This window comes from Tachyglossus aculeatus, chromosome 4 (assembly GCF_015852505.1).
Source record: "Tachyglossus aculeatus isolate mTacAcu1 chromosome 4, mTacAcu1.pri, whole genome shotgun sequence".
In the NCBI taxonomy this organism is placed as follows: Eukaryota; Metazoa; Chordata; class Mammalia; order Monotremata; family Tachyglossidae; genus Tachyglossus; species Tachyglossus aculeatus.
The window spans coordinates 74,880,694-74,899,056 of NC_052069.1; the positions used below are offsets into that span (position 1 = coordinate 74,880,694).

The 18,363-nt window shown below is 45.4% G+C and overlaps 1 protein-coding gene across 3 annotated transcripts in view; it reads right to left on the reverse strand.

Moving 5' to 3' along the window:
• Positions 1-18,363, reverse strand: part of EBAG9 (estrogen receptor binding site associated antigen 9) — a 43,451-nt gene that overhangs the window by 15,145 nt on the left and 9,943 nt on the right. For 2 of the 3 annotated variants that reach the window (XM_038745572.1, XM_038745573.1), the window contains exons 2-6: positions 10,171-10,268; positions 8,254-8,332; positions 7,959-8,117; positions 4,802-4,909; positions 3,260-3,351 (exon numbers count right to left, since the gene is read on the reverse strand). In XM_038745572.1, the coding sequence (XP_038601500.1) occupies positions 3,260-3,351; positions 4,802-4,909; positions 7,959-8,117; positions 8,254-8,332; positions 10,171-10,253 (521 nt within the window). In that variant the 5' untranslated portion in view covers positions 10,254-10,268. Of the gene's footprint in view, positions 1-3,259; positions 3,352-4,068; positions 4,185-4,801; positions 4,910-7,958; positions 8,118-8,253; positions 8,333-10,170; positions 10,269-18,363 lie in introns of all 3 variants that reach the window. The other variant, XR_005450385.1, reaches the window with a different exon arrangement.

Here is an 18,363-nt window from a genome sequence, read left to right on the forward strand (position 1 = left end):
GGAGCGGAGGGTGAGGGCTGGGCTGGAGAAGGAGAGAAGGGAGGTGAGGTAGGAGGGGGCGAGGTGATGGACAGCCTTGAAACCCAGGGTGAGGAGTTTCTGCCTGATGCGCAGATTGATTGGTAGCCACTGGACATTTTTGAGGAGGGGAGTAACATGCCCAGAGCGTTTCTGGACAAAGATAATCCGGGAAGCAGCACGGAGTATGGATTGAAGTGGAGAGAGACACGAGGATGGGAGATCAGAGAGAAGGCTGATGTAGTAGTCCAGACGGGATAGGATGACAGCTTGAATGAGCAGGGTAGCGGTTGGGATGGAGAGGAAAGGGCGGATCTTGGCAATGTTGTGGAGCTCAGACTGGCAGGTTTTGGTCAAGGCTTGGATGTGAGGGGTGAATGAGAGAGCAGAGTCAAGGATGACACCAAGGTTGCGGGCTTGTGAGACGGGAAGGATGGTAGTGCCGTCAACAGAGATGGGAAAGTCAGGGAGAGGGCAGGGTTTGGGAGGGAAGACAAGGAGCTCAGTCTTCGACATGTTGAGCTTTAGGTGGCGGGCAGACATCCAAATGGAGATGTCTTGTAGGCAGGAGGAGATGCGAGCCTGGAGAGAGGGGGAGAGAGCAGGGGCAGAGATGTAGATCTGGGTGTCATCAGCGTACAGATGATAATGGAAGCCGTGGGAGCGAATGAGGTCACCAAGGGAGTGCGTGTAGATCGAGAACAGAAGGGGACCAAGCACTGAACCTTGGGGAACCCCCACAGTAAGAGGATGGGAGGGGGAGGAGGAGCCTGCAAAAGAGACTGAGAAAGAACGACCGGAGAGATAAGAGGAGAACCAGGAGAGGACGGAGTCTGTGAAGCCAAGGCCAGATAGCGTGTTGAGGAGAAGGGGGTGGTCCACAGTGTCAAAGGCAGCTGAGAGGTCGAGGAGGATTAGGACAGAATATGAGCCGTTGGATTTGGCAAGCAGGAGGTCATTGGTGACCTTTGAGAGGGCAGTTTCCGTGGAATGAAGGGGACGGAAGCCAGACTGGAGGGGGTCGAGGAGAGAGTTGTTGTTGAGGAATTCTAGGCAGCGCGTGTAGACAACTCGTTCAAGGAGTTTGGAAAGGAATGGTAGGAGGGATATGGGGCGATAACTAGAAGGTGAGGTGGGGTCAAGAGAGGTTTTTTTTAGGATGGGAGAGACATGGGCATGTTTGAAGGCAGAGGGGAAGGAACCAGTGGAGAGTGAGCGGTTGAAGATGGAAGTTAAGGAGGGGAGAAGGGATGGAGCGAGAGATTTCATGAGATGAGAGGGAATGGGGTCAGAAGCACAGGTGGCCGGAGTAGCACTTGAGAGGAGGGAGGAGAGTTCCTCTGAGGATACTGCTGGGAAGGATGGGAGAGTAGCAGAGAGTGTTGAGAACCGGGGGGATGGAGAAAGGGGGGAAGAGACTTTGGGGAGGTCGGACCTGATGGATTTAATTTTGTTAATGAAGTAGGAGGCCAGATCGTTGGGGGTGAGGGAAAGAGGAGGGGGAGGAACCCTGGGCCTGAGAAGGGAGTTGAGTGTATGGAAGAGCTGGCGGGGGTGATGGGCATGGGTGTCAATAAGGGAGGAGAAATAGTTTTGTCTGGCAGAGGCGAGGGCTGAGTTAAGGCAGGAAAGGATAAACTTGAAGTGAACGAGGTTGGCATGGTGTTTAGACTTTCGCCAGCAGCGTTCGGCAGCTCGAGTATAAGAGCGAAGGAGACGGACAGTGGCAGTGATCCAGGGCTGTGGGTTAGTGGTGCGAGAGCGGCGAAGGGAAAGGGGAGCGAGCGAGTCTAGCTGAGTAGAAAGGGTAGAGTTGAGAGCAGTAATCTGATCATCAAGACTGGGTAGAGAGGAGAGGGCGGCAAGGTGGGGTGTGAGGCGCTCCGAAAGATGGGTGGGGTCCAGAGAGTGGAGATCTCTGTGAGGGAGTAATACGGATTTACAGGGGAAAGGAGTGTGAGTGAGGAGGCAGGTGAGAAGATTATGATCAGAGAGAGGGATTTCAGAGTTGGTGAGCGTGGACACAGTGCAGCGGTAGGAGATGATGAGGTTGAGGGTATGACCAAGTTGGTGAGTGGGTGAGGTGGGGTGGAGGAAGAGGTTGGCAGCGTCAAGGAGAGATAGAAGGCGGGCGGCAGAGGAGTCGCTAGGGATATCCATGTGGATATTGAAGTCTCCGAGGATCAGAGTCGGCATGGAGAAGGAGAGAAGGAAGGTGAGGAATGGGTCAAAGTCGTTAAAGAAGTTGGAAGTGGGGCCGGGAGGGCGGTAGATGACCGCTACAAGAATCTGGAGGGGGTGGTAGAGGCAAATAATGTGGGCTTCAAAAAAAAGGCTGAAATTAAATCCCAAATAAAGTGAAACTGAAAAGGCACAAGATGAGTAGAAGTTTAGATGCCCTGCCATTTTGTAGTTGTTAAAAAGTGCTAAACATGTTTGTTCCTGAGAAGAAAGGAAAACATAGCAACATGAAGTAGTAGGTGAAGTACACCAAAGGAGCAGTAGAGAGAATGTGACTAGTCTATTCAAAAGAGAAAAGGAAAAGAAAGGTGCAGCAGCACTAGCCACAGTCATAGATAGAAATCATTAAGGAAGGATGGGAAGGAAAGGAAACAAGCAGTTTCCAGTGCTCAAAACCAATAATCGTAAAGGAAGTAAGTTATAAAGGAAATGATGGCAAGGTGGTCTAAGAGTAATGAGAAGGAAACTATGAAACACTGGAAGAAATACGATGCCCAGAGTTTGTTCCGACGCAAGATGTCACGGAGAAGCATTGTTCCGTAGGTGATCCCGGCCCCCGCACAGTGACTCTGTCATCCCCACAGTTGGGTTTGGTCTCTCCGGCTGGCTCAGCCGTCTAAATCAATAGGAGTGAAAACAGGTGTAGCTGCAATGAGCAGCACAGATGTCTGTCTCCCCGCCCTCTATATTGTGTGCTCCTTGTGGGCAGGGATTGTCATTGTTTATTGTTCTTTCTCAAGTGCTTAGTATAGTGCTCTGCACACAGTAAGCGCTTAATAAATACAATTGAATGGATGAATGATTGAGCCTTGCTACTCCATGCCACTGCAAACAGTCCCCGATTAACAATCGTACCAACTGCAGCCTGGTGCCCACCTCCACCACCTAGCCAATCAAAGGGCTAGGCAGCAACCCAAGAGACAAACACTACTTCCCCTTCCTTTTTGACAATGAAGATCAAGGGCAGCACTTAAAATTATTTTGAACATTATAAAGTTACCTCAGAACTTCCTCCGCCTGCCAGGCAGCATCCTCTTCTTCCTCCCAGGCATTTGTATTTTCCTGCCAGGTATCCAAGTCTCCTAGTTCAGGCTAGAATCGATAACAAAACAGATCAGCTAAAAACCCACACGGCTTTCATGGATATAGTGGCTCACCTAAACAAACAAAAGCAACACAGCTTACTTAAACTGTGAACTCGTAGGCAGAAACGGTGCTTATCTGAAGTCAACTCACTACTGAGAATACTGATTATTACGAAACAGACCCAACTATGTTACTGTAACCCTACTTTGGGACAAAAAGGTTTCTGTCTTTCCATCCAATTCACTTGCTGCATCTTTCCTATAAATCCTTCCCATTTTCTGAGCCTTTCCCTATACCTTTAAGTGGGAAAGTGGGGAAGTTAAGTGGGAAATCATGTGACAGAGACACTTGGTGAAGGGACAGAAGGCTCTGTACATGATGGAGACCTTCGCTAAACCACGAACGAGCCTTAACTCGCTTCATTTCCTAGAACTGAAGAGACCGTCCTTCTTGCAGTCTCCAACCATTAGCATTAGGCTGCTTTGAGGATCATGGGACTGAAAAGAGCAGACCGTTAGACAGGACAGTTCAGCATGGCTCAACTCCACTCTTGCTTCTGGTGTATTCTGCCTAGCACTTAGTAGTCTGCGTGAGGAAGCACTCAATAAACATCACTGCTGCTGACGCTGTAATGTCCCCTTGCCGCAAACTGTTCTGTCGTTCCCAGATTCTGCAGTAGAGCCTGCCTATGGGAGTGAGCCAGGCCCCAGGAACCAAGCGTACCACTGACGGAAGATTTCCACCACGTCTGGATTCCGGCCAACAGGACTAACTCCTCCTGCGGTAGTTTTGTGGTTGAGTGGGACGGTTAACCTGCTCGTGCTTGTGGACAAGTACACCTGAGCCAGGAAAAGGGAGACCAAGGCGGGTAAAGCAGAGAAGAAGGTTGCGTTCACTCCATCATCATTGGGGAAGGGACTGCTGGGACAAAACATGAGGGAGAAAAGACCAAGATATCTATTCTTGGATCTTCTGACCCCTTCGATCAGCTGCAACCAACCTACATCATCAGTTTCCAAGGACAGGCTTTCCAGCATTTTTTGAGCACCCGGGGTGAGGAATTGGGGGCATACAGATTTAGTTAGCGTCCCTCCCACTGCCTAGTCAGCATCCTCGCTGGGTGCTCTGAACCAGGGCCCAGCTCTCTTTGATTAGTGAGCTGACTGTTGACAATGGGTCTCTTTTCCTTTCCTTCCTAAAACTGTGACTTCAGCTTCTGCCCAAAGGGTGATTCTAATTCTACTACTTCCTTCCCTTTTTTCCCCACGACTTCCTACTCCTGGCTCAGCTCTGCTTGTTCCCAAGCACAAGCTATCTTCCTTTCCCTCACTTCTTCTCTCCCTCCCTTTCCCTCCCTCCCAAGTGCAGCATTTTCTGTTGAAGTACCTGAGTAGGGCACGGGCCTTAAAATTATTTGTTTCACTGAAAATTATTTTTATCCAGTTGACATACTCACAGATTGGTGAATAAAAGGAATATCTTGTGTAGCTGCTAGTCTGCTTGAAAAGCCCACATTGCCATCTGGGACTCCGAAGTTTAACGGCTCCCTCTTTTTAATGATAATCTGAAAGACATGGAAGAAAATAAGCAAAAGCTTTTATATTTGGTGGTTTGTAAAAAAAAAATGCTCACTAAAAGACCCAAAACTCAGTATATACAGATAATTCCCAAATCTACATCTCCAACCCTGTACTTTCTCCTTCTCTGCAGTCTTAAACTTCCTCTTTGCCTTCAGGACATCTCTTCTTGGATGTTTCTCAGTCACATCAAACTTAACATGTCCAAAATATAACTCTTCATCTTCCCAAATCCTGCCATCTCCTGACTTTCCCATTACTGTTGACAGCACCACCCACCTCCCTGTCTCGCAAGCCCTTAATCCTGGTATTATCCTCGACTCATCTCTCTTAGTCAACCACAGAGTCAATCTGTCACCAAATTCTGTAGAAACAACATCGATGTTGATGATGATAATTTGCTAAGCACGTAATATGTGGCAAGCGTTGTTCTGAGCGCAGGGGTAGATATAAGGTAATCATGTCTGACAGTTCCTTTCTGACAGATGAAGTATGAGGGAGAACAGGGACTGAATCCCCATTTTACAGATGAAGAAGCTTATGCAGACATTAAGTGACTTGCTCAAAGACACTCAGCAGACAAGAGGTGAAGCCTGGATTAGAACTCAGGTCCTCTGATTCCCAGGCCTGTGCTCGCTCCACTAAGTCACATTACTCCTTGTTAGAGGAAAGAGTGCTAAAATTCACCCTTTCCTCTCCACCCAAACTGCTAGCAGGTCAATCCAAGTGCTTAACCCTATCCCATCTTGACTGCTGCATCAGTCTACCTGCTGACCTCCCTGACTCCTGTCCCCATACCAGTCCATACTTCACTGTACTGTCCAGATCATTTTTCTTAAAAAATGGTAAGTCCATGATCCCCCCACTCTTCAAGACCTTCCAGAGGTTGCCCATCCACCTCCATATCAAACAGAAACTCCTTACCACTGCTTTAAAACACTCAATCACCTTGTCCCCTTCTCTTACCTCAGTGATTTCCACCCCAGAACACTCATTTTGCTCCTCTAACGCCAACCTACTCACCAAATCTCTATCTCGTCTATCTACCCATCGACTTCTCACCCCGTGTCTGGCCTCTGGCCTGGAAATTTCTCCCCCTTTATAGCTGAAAAAAGATCACTACAGAGTCTAACAAAAATCACATCTCCTTCAAGTAGGCCTTCTCTGACTAAACACTCATTTCCCCTACTCTTTCTTACCCTTGTGCTTGGATTTGTACCCTTTATCCACACCACCCTCAGCCCCACAGTACTTAAGTACATACTCATAATTTAATGTCTGTATCCCCCTCTAGACTAGGAAACATGTCTCCCAATTTTGTTCTATTGTACCCTCCCAAGTGCTAAGTACAGTGCTCTGCACACAGTAAGCCCTCAGTAAATGACTGATTGACTGAAGCAAGTTTTTCATTTAGAGGAGTCACAATTCACTAGCAAACCTCCCATTAAACAGCATACGTTGTTTCTTCTGCCCAGTTATTTGGTTTCTTTCCTTTATAGCACACTAAAAGAGGTTTTTTCTCTTTGCCTTAGACTGAAAAAAGCTGGGCTAGATCCTGCTATACAAATGTGACATTAGAAGAGGTTTTCAGCCCTAAATCCATTAGATCCACCAGAGTCACTGTAGGAGCACTCAGACCCCATCAGCCTCATCTGGATCTGAAAGCCTTCCAGTTTTCTTGCTCTTATGCAGGTTTCAGGGGGCATTCTACCCCCCGTTTCCCCAGTCCCTGCACTCCTATCGCTGCCGTCACTCTACAGTTGAAGTCCAGGCATCTCCCCGATGGTGCAGATGTCATCGGGGCTACCCTACCACCCAATTCCTGGGGCTGGCTGCAGCTCATGGAAAAAAGGTTTCTTCCCACCCCCATGGTCCTCCGAGCTTCTCTCTTCCAGCCCCTTCCGTAAACAGACACCAAGATCTGAGAGGTCACTGCAATAATTGAGAAGTTCCTAAGACGGTAACAAATGAAAACAAATTCAGGTTAAACTGGCTTTCCCTGGATTTATTACTTCCCTCTCCAGAACACTCTGTATTTCCTTGTAGGCAACCCACGACTCACGTTCTTCTCTCCTTCAGGGGCAGGAGTTTGTTCCTCCTCCTACTTCAGGATTCCAAACGTGCAAGGATCCTCTCTTCATCAATCGTATTTATTGAGCGCTTACCGTGTGCAGAGTTTCTGTGCCCTGGGTCCATCCAGGGTCCACATCACAAGTTCTCCCAGGCACACATTTCTCAGAATGGCCAAGGGTCTCCTCTTCCCCCGACCTAGCCCCGATACTTCCTCCCCAATCCCCTTCTCTAATTGATTTGGCCAAATTCCTACTCTTCCCTCAGGGAGAGACACTATGGATTGATCTCTAGTGGCTTTTCCTCCCCCTCCTACGTGTGGGGGCCAGAGGAACTGGTCATCATAATGAACAATACTTTCTTGGTAACAACGTGGCAGTTTTGAAAGTATTTCAGACATGTAAAACACCACTTAGTGTACAGGGCTAATAATTTAGTAAATGGCTAGGGAGAAATTTATTATCCTGAGAAGGTTTAGGTCAATGGAAAATAATCACCCAATATACGTGTCGGAACCAGTCTTTCCCCACACCGTGACAGACCACATTTCTTGTAAGTACATATGCCAGAGCCAAGAAAACCATCAGGATAGAGATCTGGAACAGGGCAAAGTATGGAACAAATTCAAAAACTTTGTAGAATAGTTAACGTAACTACACTGACCAATATAGTTTACAAAGCCCCATACTTGGGAGCGTGATTCAATCACAAAATGGACTCCTTGTCCTTGGGAATTTACAAATAAGAAATGGAATTCAAGATTTCATCACAAATCTGGCTCTTTGAATCAGAAGATTACTATGATGACTCAATCAATGGTATTTATGGACAGTTTATAAAGTGCAGAGCACTCTAAACTCTGGGGAAAGTACAATGCAATAGAGAGAGTAGACACAATCCCTGCCTATGAGAATCTTACGGTATACAGGAGGAGCTTACGCCCACCCCAAGGGTGACCAAACATACTTTCTGTGTTTTCCTTATAGTTGGTGTCATGTCTTTAAAGTAGTCAGGCTCCAGCTGTTCCAGAGGATTTTGCTGTGTCGCTACATTGCCATTCCCACCTTCAATCTTCACACTGGTGGGTGCATCTTCATCCCAGGAACTCCAATCTTCCACTTCTGACTGAAGAGGGTAGGATACAGTGAGGTAAGTCACAAAAGGAAATAAAAACCTGTCATAAATCAGCAAGGTTAGGATGTAACCAGGCTTGTTAGACTAGATGTTTCCTCAAGACTCTGTAGCTCTTTGCAGACTTTACCTGTTTAGGAACAGATGAATAATCCACAGCAGTGGGCAAAGTGATCTGGTCTCCACTTAACTTCCGTCCTCTCCCAGACCTGAAGGAGAAATGCAGAACATTATTTTTAAGGCTCCAAAGTCACAGGTCATACCAAAAACAGTTGACGGCAATATAAGGGTTACAAGATAGGAAGGTTTTCAAGTAAATGTACAATTTTAACCCCTAGATGAAGGCTCAATAAGCTAGATCAATAATGAAAATAAAAAATATGATCCTGAATTTTTTTTTACAGTATTAGAAACACTTGGCAAATCTGACTTGTAGTAGAATGAAACCTGGACCTCCTGTGTTTCAATATCTTAGCTGCTTTTCCATGTTAAAAAAAAAATCAGTTAATTGGTTCCTGACTTATAGGGGAAAAGATCTTTTTCCAGGAATCATATCTTGACAAGGGTAGAAGGGATGGGGCTACACATTGTAAAACACTTTATTCCCTTTTTCTGATTCCTAATTAATCCAAGTTCTACTCCGGCTTGCTCTACGGAGATCAAAATATACTCAAGTCATGCTTTCAGTGAGTAATTCTGTGCTGATTTGCTAAAGGTGATGTTTAAGAACAATGATGGGGGGGGAAACCTGGTACTAAAACAAAAACTCCAAACTACTACTACTACTAGTACTACTACTACTACTACTACTACTACTACTACTACTAAGATTTGTGGTATTTGTTAAGTGCTTACTATGTGGCAAGCACTGTACTGTAATAGAAGATAATAGGGTCCCACATGGGATGCTCAGTCTCAACGGGAGAGCAAACACATGGCAAAACATGAGAAGCAGTGTGTCCAAGTGGAAACATCACAGGTCAAAGGACCCGGGTTCTAATCTCGGCTTTGCCAACTGTCTGCTATGTGACCTTGGGGAAGTCACTTCACTTCTCTGTGCCTCAGCTACCTCATCTGTAAAGTGGGGATGAAGACTGTGAGTCCCACGTGGGACATGGACTGTGTCCAACCTGACTAGCTTGTATCTATCCCAGCACCTCAGTGCAGTGCAACATTATCACAGGGAACCAAACAGAAATCATTTGAAAAGACGATTAAAAACAGTATTACTTGAACCCCATCTTTACCTCTGCCAGAATGTTTTGGGGATTTTTCTGAGCGTCAGAATTTAGGTCAGGGATCTGTGACCGTTGTGAGTAGAAGGGTCAAATGCAATGACATTATCCTGATGCACCATGTGCAGGATTGCTTTTTTTAATCACGCTGTAGACAAAGCTACCGCCAATTCATAACAACGGCTGTTAACAGAGCCAGTAATGCTAGCAGAGATGGGGTGGGAGTCGCGGGGAGGGGAAGGGATGGAGGAGAGGTGGGGAAGCAGGGCGGGATGGGAAGCACACTGCCGCTGCAACTGAACAGTGGACACTTTCCAAGGAGCAGTGTGGCGAGAGTAGGGAGCTGTAGCCGGCCAGCCTGGGATGAGTGGGACCATTCAGCTGTAGATTTTTTTTTTTCTTGGAACAAAGGCAGGGAAAATGAGCATCACCAGTACTTGCTCCTCTGAGCAGAGCTGGGGCTCAACAACGCGGACACCTTCGGTTCTATGAAGTGTCAGATATGGCTGCCAAGCCACAAGGTTGCTGAGCCCTACTTTAGGAAATGCTTTACTCCTCATTACGGGTTCTTCATAAACAAGAAATAAGCCACAGAAGATGGATAATGACAGTTATGCTGCCCATGAACTATTCCGAATGGTTGGATCAATTAATTTACGATACTGCAAAATTTTGGATCTCAAATAGTGAGATTATTTGACCACAATTTGTCTGGGCCTTGCAATTAAAAATAAAAAGTGGAATTGAAGTAAGGAAAACAAGTTAGAAGACTCAAAACAAAATACACTGGGTTGTTTTTTTTTTCAATTTACCTGCATATTAACCTCTTAAAGAACGAGAGCACAGCTGCAAGGCAAGTGCAAATTTTAAATAGCCGGAACTGTGATATGGCCATTGTGAGTAGCAGGTCCTGCCAAAAAACACAAATACAAATATATCAAATGGGGGTGTCATGAGAAAGTCTCTTCTCACAAATTAACTAGGAAATTGCTGTTCCTTTCATAAACTTTGCTTTAAGACTTGAAGATCCTACTTATGTCCCTTAGACACGTTAAGCCATAAAAAAATTTTTGAAAAATTTCTAAACACATCTAAAGACTTTCCTCAAATTTTCAAAAAAAAAAAAAAAAGCTGCTTTTCCCCCATTCCTGGGAGAAAATGGATCAAGGATCAAATATATTATCGTATGAACTTCACATTAATACATTATTTCCTAGGGAATGCTACACTGTGTTTAGCATTCTTTCACTTAATACTATTTTCAAAGAACCAACAGAGTGTGCTTACTAGGATTGTATCAGTATGTATAACGCTTTTTCTTGAGCAATAAAATTCCATTCCAATTTAACAGTGGCTGAACTAAATACTGCAGTTCTCCCGAAAACTTCAAACCAGAGGAAAGAATTAAGTTGCAGGACAAAATCATCTCAGAAATTAAGGTTAAACTGCAAAAGAAAGTACATAACTGATGTGATAACTGGCTCGTTCAACCTCACATTACATGGTTTGATGAATTTTGGATAGCGTTCTCCTGAAATCTGAAAGAATATAGACAACTTTCCAGGAAAACAAATTCCAGATTGGTTTCACAGGGAAAAGGATTAATTCAGGAAAGTGGTTTTGGCTAGCCCAAGTAATAAATGGAAAAATAAAAACTAATGAAAAAACCTAAACAGCAGAGAGTAGCTGTTTGGTAGAGAAAGGAAGGCAAGAAGAGGCTTAGTTGTCCTCTTTATTCTTTCTCAGGTCCTAAAAAAATCTCCACTTTGATTTCTACCCCTTGCTCACTCCCACCAACAGAGGCAGAAGTAGTGATATCTATTGAGTGCCCAAGGTATAATGTGCTGCATTTGCAAAGTATAGAACAAACGCTGTCCTATGACTTTTGCATCACTGTAGATAACACCACCATGCTCCCCTGCCTCAAAAGCCCCAAACCTTGTAATTATTCTTGACTCGCTTCTCTCATTCAAGCCACATATTCGATGCCACAACTTTCACAACTTTGCTAAAACTTTCCTCTCCATCCACACTGCTACAACATTGATCCAAGCACTTATCCTATCCCACCTTGACTACAGCGCCAGCCTAAGGGCTGACCTCATTTACCTCCTATATCTCTCCCTCACTCCAGTCCGTACTTCACTCCGCTGCCTACATCATTTCTCTAAAACAAATTTTCACCATATTTTCCCACTCCTCAAGACCCTCCAGAGGTCACCCCTCCACCTCCATAGGAAAGAGAAACTCTCTCCCATCGACTTTAAAGCACTCAATCACCTTGCCCCCTCCTCTCTTACATCGCTGATTTACTACCACCACCCAGCATTTTAGCACCTCTCCTTAACACCAACCTACTCACTGTACATCAATCTTGTCTACCTTGCTGCCGACCCGGACCCATGTCCTGCCTCTGGCCTGGAACTCCCTCTCCTTATAATAATAATAATGATTTTGGTATTTGCTAAGCGCTTACTATGCGCCAAGAACTGTTCTAAGCACTGGGGGAGATACAAGGTAATCAGGTTGTCCCATATGGGGCTCGCAGTCTTAATCCCCATTTTCCAGATGAGGTAACTGAGGTAGAGAGAAGTTAAGGAACTTGCCCAAAGTCACAAAGCTGATAACTGGTGGAGCTGGGAACAGAACCCATGACTTCTGACTCCCAAGCCCCTGCTCTTTCCACTGAGCCACACTGCTTCTTTTATATTTTATTTATTTATTTTACTTGTACATATCTATTCTATTTATTTTATTTTGTTAGTATGTTTGGTTTTGTTCTCTGTCTTCCCCTTTTAGACTGTAAGCCCACTGTTGGGTAGGGACTGTCTCTATATGTTGCCAATTTGTACTTCCCAAGCGCTTAGTACAGTGCTCTGCACATAGTAAGCGCTCAATAAATGCAATTGATGATGATGATATCTGTCAGACCATCATTCTCGCCACCTTCAAAGCCTTATCAAATTCACATCTCCTCTAAAAGGTTTTCCCTGAGGAAGCCTTTATTTCCCCTACTCCATTTCAGTCGGTCAATCGTATTTATTGAGCGCTTACTGCATGCAGAGCACTGTACTGAGTGCTTGGAAGAGTACAACAATATAACAGACACATTTCCTGCTCACAACGACCTTACAGTCGGTATCGCCCTTGCACTTGAATGGTTTACACACCTAGTCTTCACCCCACCCTCAACCCCACAGCATTACGTACATGTCTGGAATTTATTTTAATGTCCATCTCCCCCTCTAGACTGTAAGCTCTTTGTGGGCATTGAATGTATCTACCAACTCCGCTGCAGTGTACTTCCCCAAGTGCTTAGTACAGTGCTCTGCACCGTGAGCCCCCAGTAAATACCACTGATTGATACAAGTGACATGTCTGTCTACAAGACACTTCCACTTCAATGGGAAAGAAAAATGCAAAAATATTTACAGCAGTGGTCAATAAGAGTAACTGAACACACAAGAGTACTGAGGACTCCTTCCTTCCTCTCCCCCTCGTCCCCCTCTCCATCCCCCCCATCTTACCTCCTTCCCTTCCCCACAGCACCTGTACATATGTATATATGTTTGTATATATTTGTTACTCTATTCATTTATTTATTTATTTTACTTGTACATATCTATTCTATTTATTTTATTTTGTTAGTATGTTTGGTTTTGTTCTCTGTCTCCCCCTTTTAGACTGTGAGCCCACTGTTGGGTAGGGACTGTCTCTATATGTTGCCAATTTGTACTTCCCAAGCGCTTAGTACAGTGCTCTGCACATAGTAAGCGCTCAATAAATACGACCGATTGATTGATTGATGGGCATAAATAAAATTAGATAGGTTAAGAGTTAGCTGGTAAACATAGATGGCATAGTGTGTTGGGAAATCAATCAGGAAAAGGTTGTTGAATGAGGCGGGATTTTAGGAGGGCTTTCAAAGTGGGGAGACCTGCGGTCTACCAGATTTGGGAGACGAACAGCATGAGCAAGGATATGGAGATGGGGGGGTTGAAAGTGAACATCTGGAAGGTTTGCTTGGGAAGAGTGAAGAAAGTAAGGGAGAAGAGGGTCACAGTGCAGGTGGTAAATGTTGACAGGGCTCATCTATGGCTTAGTAACATTTTCAGCTAAATACAGGGAGGTTTGCTACTTGTACATCCTCCCATAACTCGTCGTGTCAGGGCTGAACGTGAGAAATCGAAGTTGTACGTGCCAGGCTTCTTCAGCGTTGGACCCCGTCCTTCGGGGTGCCACCTCACTAGCCCAGGAGGCATCCTGATGGGCACCTGTTTTCAGAACATCCCCTTCAACCCATCACTTTGCCAGGAGCCTTCCTGAACTGAGATACTGCCACTGGGCCTGGCAACAGGGAGAGGGACTAAGCTGATGGTTGGAAAACCCAAGGTGCAATCTTTCAGTCACTCAGCCAAACAGAGCACAGGCCTGGAAGTTAGGAGGTCATGGGTTCTAATCCCGGCTCTGCCACTTCATCATTATCATCATCAATCGTATTTATTGAGCGCTTACTGTGCGCAGAGCACTGTACTCAGCGCTTGGGAAATACAAGTTGGTAACATATAGAGGCAGTCCCTACCCAGCAGTGGGCTCAAAGTCTAAAAGGGGGTGCCTGCTGTATGACCTTGGGCAAGTCGCTTCACTTCTCTGGGCCTCACTTCCCTCATCTGTAAAATGGGGATTGAGACTGTGAGCCCCATGTGGGACGGGGGCACTGTGTCCAACCCGATTTGCCTGTATCCACTTCAGTGCTTAAAACAGTGCCTGGCACAAAGTAAGTGCTTAACAAATACCACTATTATTATTATTTTTATGCAAATGTCCATTAGGATGGCCCAATAATCCAAAGAGAGTAATGGTGTCTACCCAACAGAATTACTGTCACTGCTATGGCAGCGTTGGCAATGCGTTTAAATCACTAAACCATCTACTGAACAAATTTGGGGGGTAAATAGGTCTTTCAATTGAAAGAGTTACCTTCAAAAATACCCTGGCCCCTGAGCAAACCACCCTGAACCTGTACTTCCCAAGCGCTTAGTACAGTGCTCTGCACACAGTGAGTGCTCAATAAATACGATTGATTGATTGATTGATATCACTAAAGTATAACAGACCAGGCTAATAAAGCCATCTTGATGGCAGAAAATTTTAAGTCCTGGAAAAAGTAACTACTAAGAAACTATTTTTATCTCCACTGATGGCAGATCCTGTTTACACCCTTATATTTGAAGTTTCTTTCCCCTTCCCCTCCATCTGGTGTCCATGTATGTGGCTATACGGGCTGAGAGGAGAGAAAACGCAGACTGTAAGCTTGTTGTAAACAGGGAATATGTCTGTTTCCTGCTGTTCTGAACTCTCCCAAGCGCTAAGTACAGTGTTCCGCACGCAGTATGCGCCCAATAAATGAACATTAATGGCTCGCTTCTCCTTGATTTTCATTAGTTTAAAAATAGTCAAAGGAGACAATCACCACTCCACCTTCAAAGCATTATTAAGGTCACAATTCCTCCAAGAGATGCCTAGGCACTTAGTGCAGTGTCCGAGTGCTCGACATATTCCAACATATTCCACTGATTGATTGAAGCTGGCACAGGGAAGGCTGACCAGATGAGATAAGAAAACCAACTAACTCCAAGACATGTTCTCCCTCACCCACTATGCCAGAGTAGGTATGAAGGGCAGCACTGGTTGTTCAAGGTCAGCTGGTCCAGCTAGGAAACCCTTGAGAGAGTCCGGGGAAGATGACAAGGTCCCAGTCCTTAGCTTCTTGCCTCCCTCTCCTTCCCTACATGCCGGTAGGGTGTGGAATTCCTGCCAACTTCCTTGAGGGACTCAAGAGTTGCATATTTGGGGTAAAGGGAGAGAGAGAACATGGCACTGTAAGACCCTGCATAAAACTTTTCAAGGGGAAACAGCCTCCTGTCACGTTGAAGAGGACGTACAACTTCTAAAAATTTAAGATACCTTTGCCCCACTCTGTCCAAATTTATGACTTTACCATTTCAATTTAACTATTTACCAACAAATTACTTCATTACTAAATTCATTAAGCTCATTCCATCATATTTATTAAACACTTAGCATGTGCAGAGCACTGTGCTAAGTGCTTGGGAAAGTACAATACAACAACAAACAATAAACAATAACAATAAACAATAAACAACAATAAACAATAAACAACAATAATAAACAATAAACAGTGACATCTTCTAGGCTGTGCACCCGTTCTTGGGTAGGAATTATCTCTATCTGTTTCCGAACTGTTCGTTCCAAGCACTCAGTACTGTACTCTGCACACAGTAAGTGCTCAATACAACTGAATGAATGCCCTGCCCATAATGAGCTCACAGTCTAGAGAGGGGGGAGACAGACATCAATACAAATACAAATAAGTTAAATTACAGATACATGCATAATTGCTGTGGGGCTGGGGTGGGGGTGTGGTGAGCGCTCAGAACAGTGCTTTGCACGTAGTAAGCGCTTAACAAATACCATTATTATGATTAAGAGCAAAGGGAGCAAGTCAGGGCAGCGCAGAAGGGAGTGGGAGATGAGGAAAACTGGGGCTTAGTCTGAGAAGGCCTCTTGGAGGAGATGTGCCTTCAATAAGGCTTTGAACCAAAGGAAAGTAATTGTCTGTCAGTTTAGACGAGGGAGGCCATTCCAGGCCAGAGGCAGGAGGTTGGTGGTGAGACAGGTGAGATGGGGGCACAGTGAGAAGGTTAGCAGTGGAGGAGTGAAGTATGTGGGCTGGGTTGTAGAAAGAGAAAAGTGAGGTGAGGTAGGAGGGGGCAAGGTGATGGACTGCTTTAAAGCCAATGGTGAGGAGTTTTTGTTTGATATGGAGGTGGATGGGCAACCACTGGAGATTTTGGGGGGCGGGGGTGTGTGTATGTGTGCCATGCCCTGAGTGTTTTGATGATAATAGTAATAATAATAATGATAGCACTAAAATGTAGGTACAAGATCATCAGTTTGGACACAGTCCCTGTCTCCCTGGAGCTTCACAGCACAAAGCACCAAAGAGTAGGATTTAATCACTATTTAACCCATATGAGTTAACTGAATCAAAGAGAAGGAAGTCATCAATCATCATCAATCGTATTTATTGAGCGCTTACTATGTGCAGAGCACTGTACTAAGCGCTTGGGAAGTACAAATTACTTGCCCCAGGCCACACAGCAGGCGAGAGGTGAAGCAAGGACTAGACCCCAGGTCCTCTGACTCCAATCAATCAATCAATCAATCGCATTTATTGAGCGCTTACTATGTGCAGAGCACTGTACTAAGCGCTTGGGAAGTACAAATTGGCAACACATAGAGACAGTCCCTACCCAACAGTGGGCTCACAGTCTAAAAGGGGGAGACAGAGAACAGAACCAAACATACCAACAAAATAAAATAAATAGGATAGAAATGTACAAGTAGAATAAATAAATAAATAGAGTAATAAATATGTACAACCATATATACATATATACAGGTGCTGTGGGGAAGGGAAGGAGGTAAGATGGGGGGATGGAGGGGGGGACGAGGGGGAGAGGAAGGAAGGGGCTCAGTCTGGGAAGGCCTCCTGGAGGAGGTGAGCTCTCAGCAGGGCCTTGAAGGGAGGAAGAGAGCTGGCTTGGCGGATGGGCAGAGGGAAGGAGGGCATTCCAGGCCAGGGGATGACGTGGGCCGGGGGTCGATGGGGGGACAGGCGAGAACGAGGTACGGTGAGGAGATTAGCGGTGGAGGAGCGGAGGGTGCGGGCTGGGCAGTAGAAGGAGAGAAGGGAGGTGAGGTAGGAGGGGGCCAGGGGATGGACAGCCTTGAAGCCCAGGGTGAGGAGTTTCTGCCTGATGCGCAGATTGATTGGTAGCCACTGGAGATTTTTGAGGAGGGGAGTAATATGCCCAGAGCGTTTCTGGACAAAGATAATCCGGGCAGCAGCATGAAGTATGGATTGAAGTGGGGAGAGACACGAGGATGGGAGATCAGAGAGAAGGCTGGTGCAGTAGTCCAGACGGGATAGGATGAGAGCTTGAATGAGCAGGGTAGCGGTTGGGATGGAGAGGAAAGGGCAGATCTTGGCAATGTTGCGGAGCTGAGACCGGCAGGTTTTGGTGACGGCTTGGATGTGAGGGGTGAATGAGAGAGCGGAGTCGAGGATGACACCAAGGTTGCGGGCTCCAGAGTCCATGCTCTTCCTAGGGAAGCAGTGTGGCTCAGTGGAAAGAGCACAGGCTTCGGAGTCAGGTCGCGGGTTCTAATCCCAGCTCCGCTGCTTGTCAGCTGTGTGACTGGGCAAGTCACTTAACTTCTCTGTGCCTCAGTTCCCTCATCTGTAAAAGGGGGATTGAGACTGTGAGCCCCACGTGGGACAACCTGATCACCTTGTATCCTCCCCAGTGCTTCAAACAGAGCTTTGCGCATAGTACGCGCTTAACAAATGCCATCATCATTATTATTATTATTCCTATTACGTCACGCTGCTTCCGAAACAGCTTAAAAAGTTTGAAAACCTCGAGAACCAAACTCTTTAAATTTCCACCATGTTTATGATTCACAATAAGCCCTTTAATAAAATCCAAAATGTCTAAAAATTAAATTGTAGTACTATGTAAAGTTTCCCTCTATGGTATTACATACTTCCCTGTAATGGACAATACCTGTCTGTGACAACTACAATGTGCAAAGGTTACTCAAGAGGCATAAGTTATATGATAGCTTCATGAAGGTGTATCACTAAAGTTAAGGTTGCACAACTGCTTTCACTTTAGATTACCAGTAACAAATGACGTTCAGGTAAAAGAAAATAAACCCTTCAGGAAAAAAATGGATTTAAACTAATAAAATTAAACTAAAGATTTGTTTCTCAAAAAAAGTTATAAAGTAGGGCTATTATCACGTCACATTTTGCTTCTCCAACGGTAGTATAGGAATAGCTCTTTTCAGGTTCTCAAAGAGGTCACGGCCAGTGACCATGTTTTGCCTGGCTGAATTTGCAACCCGAACAAGTT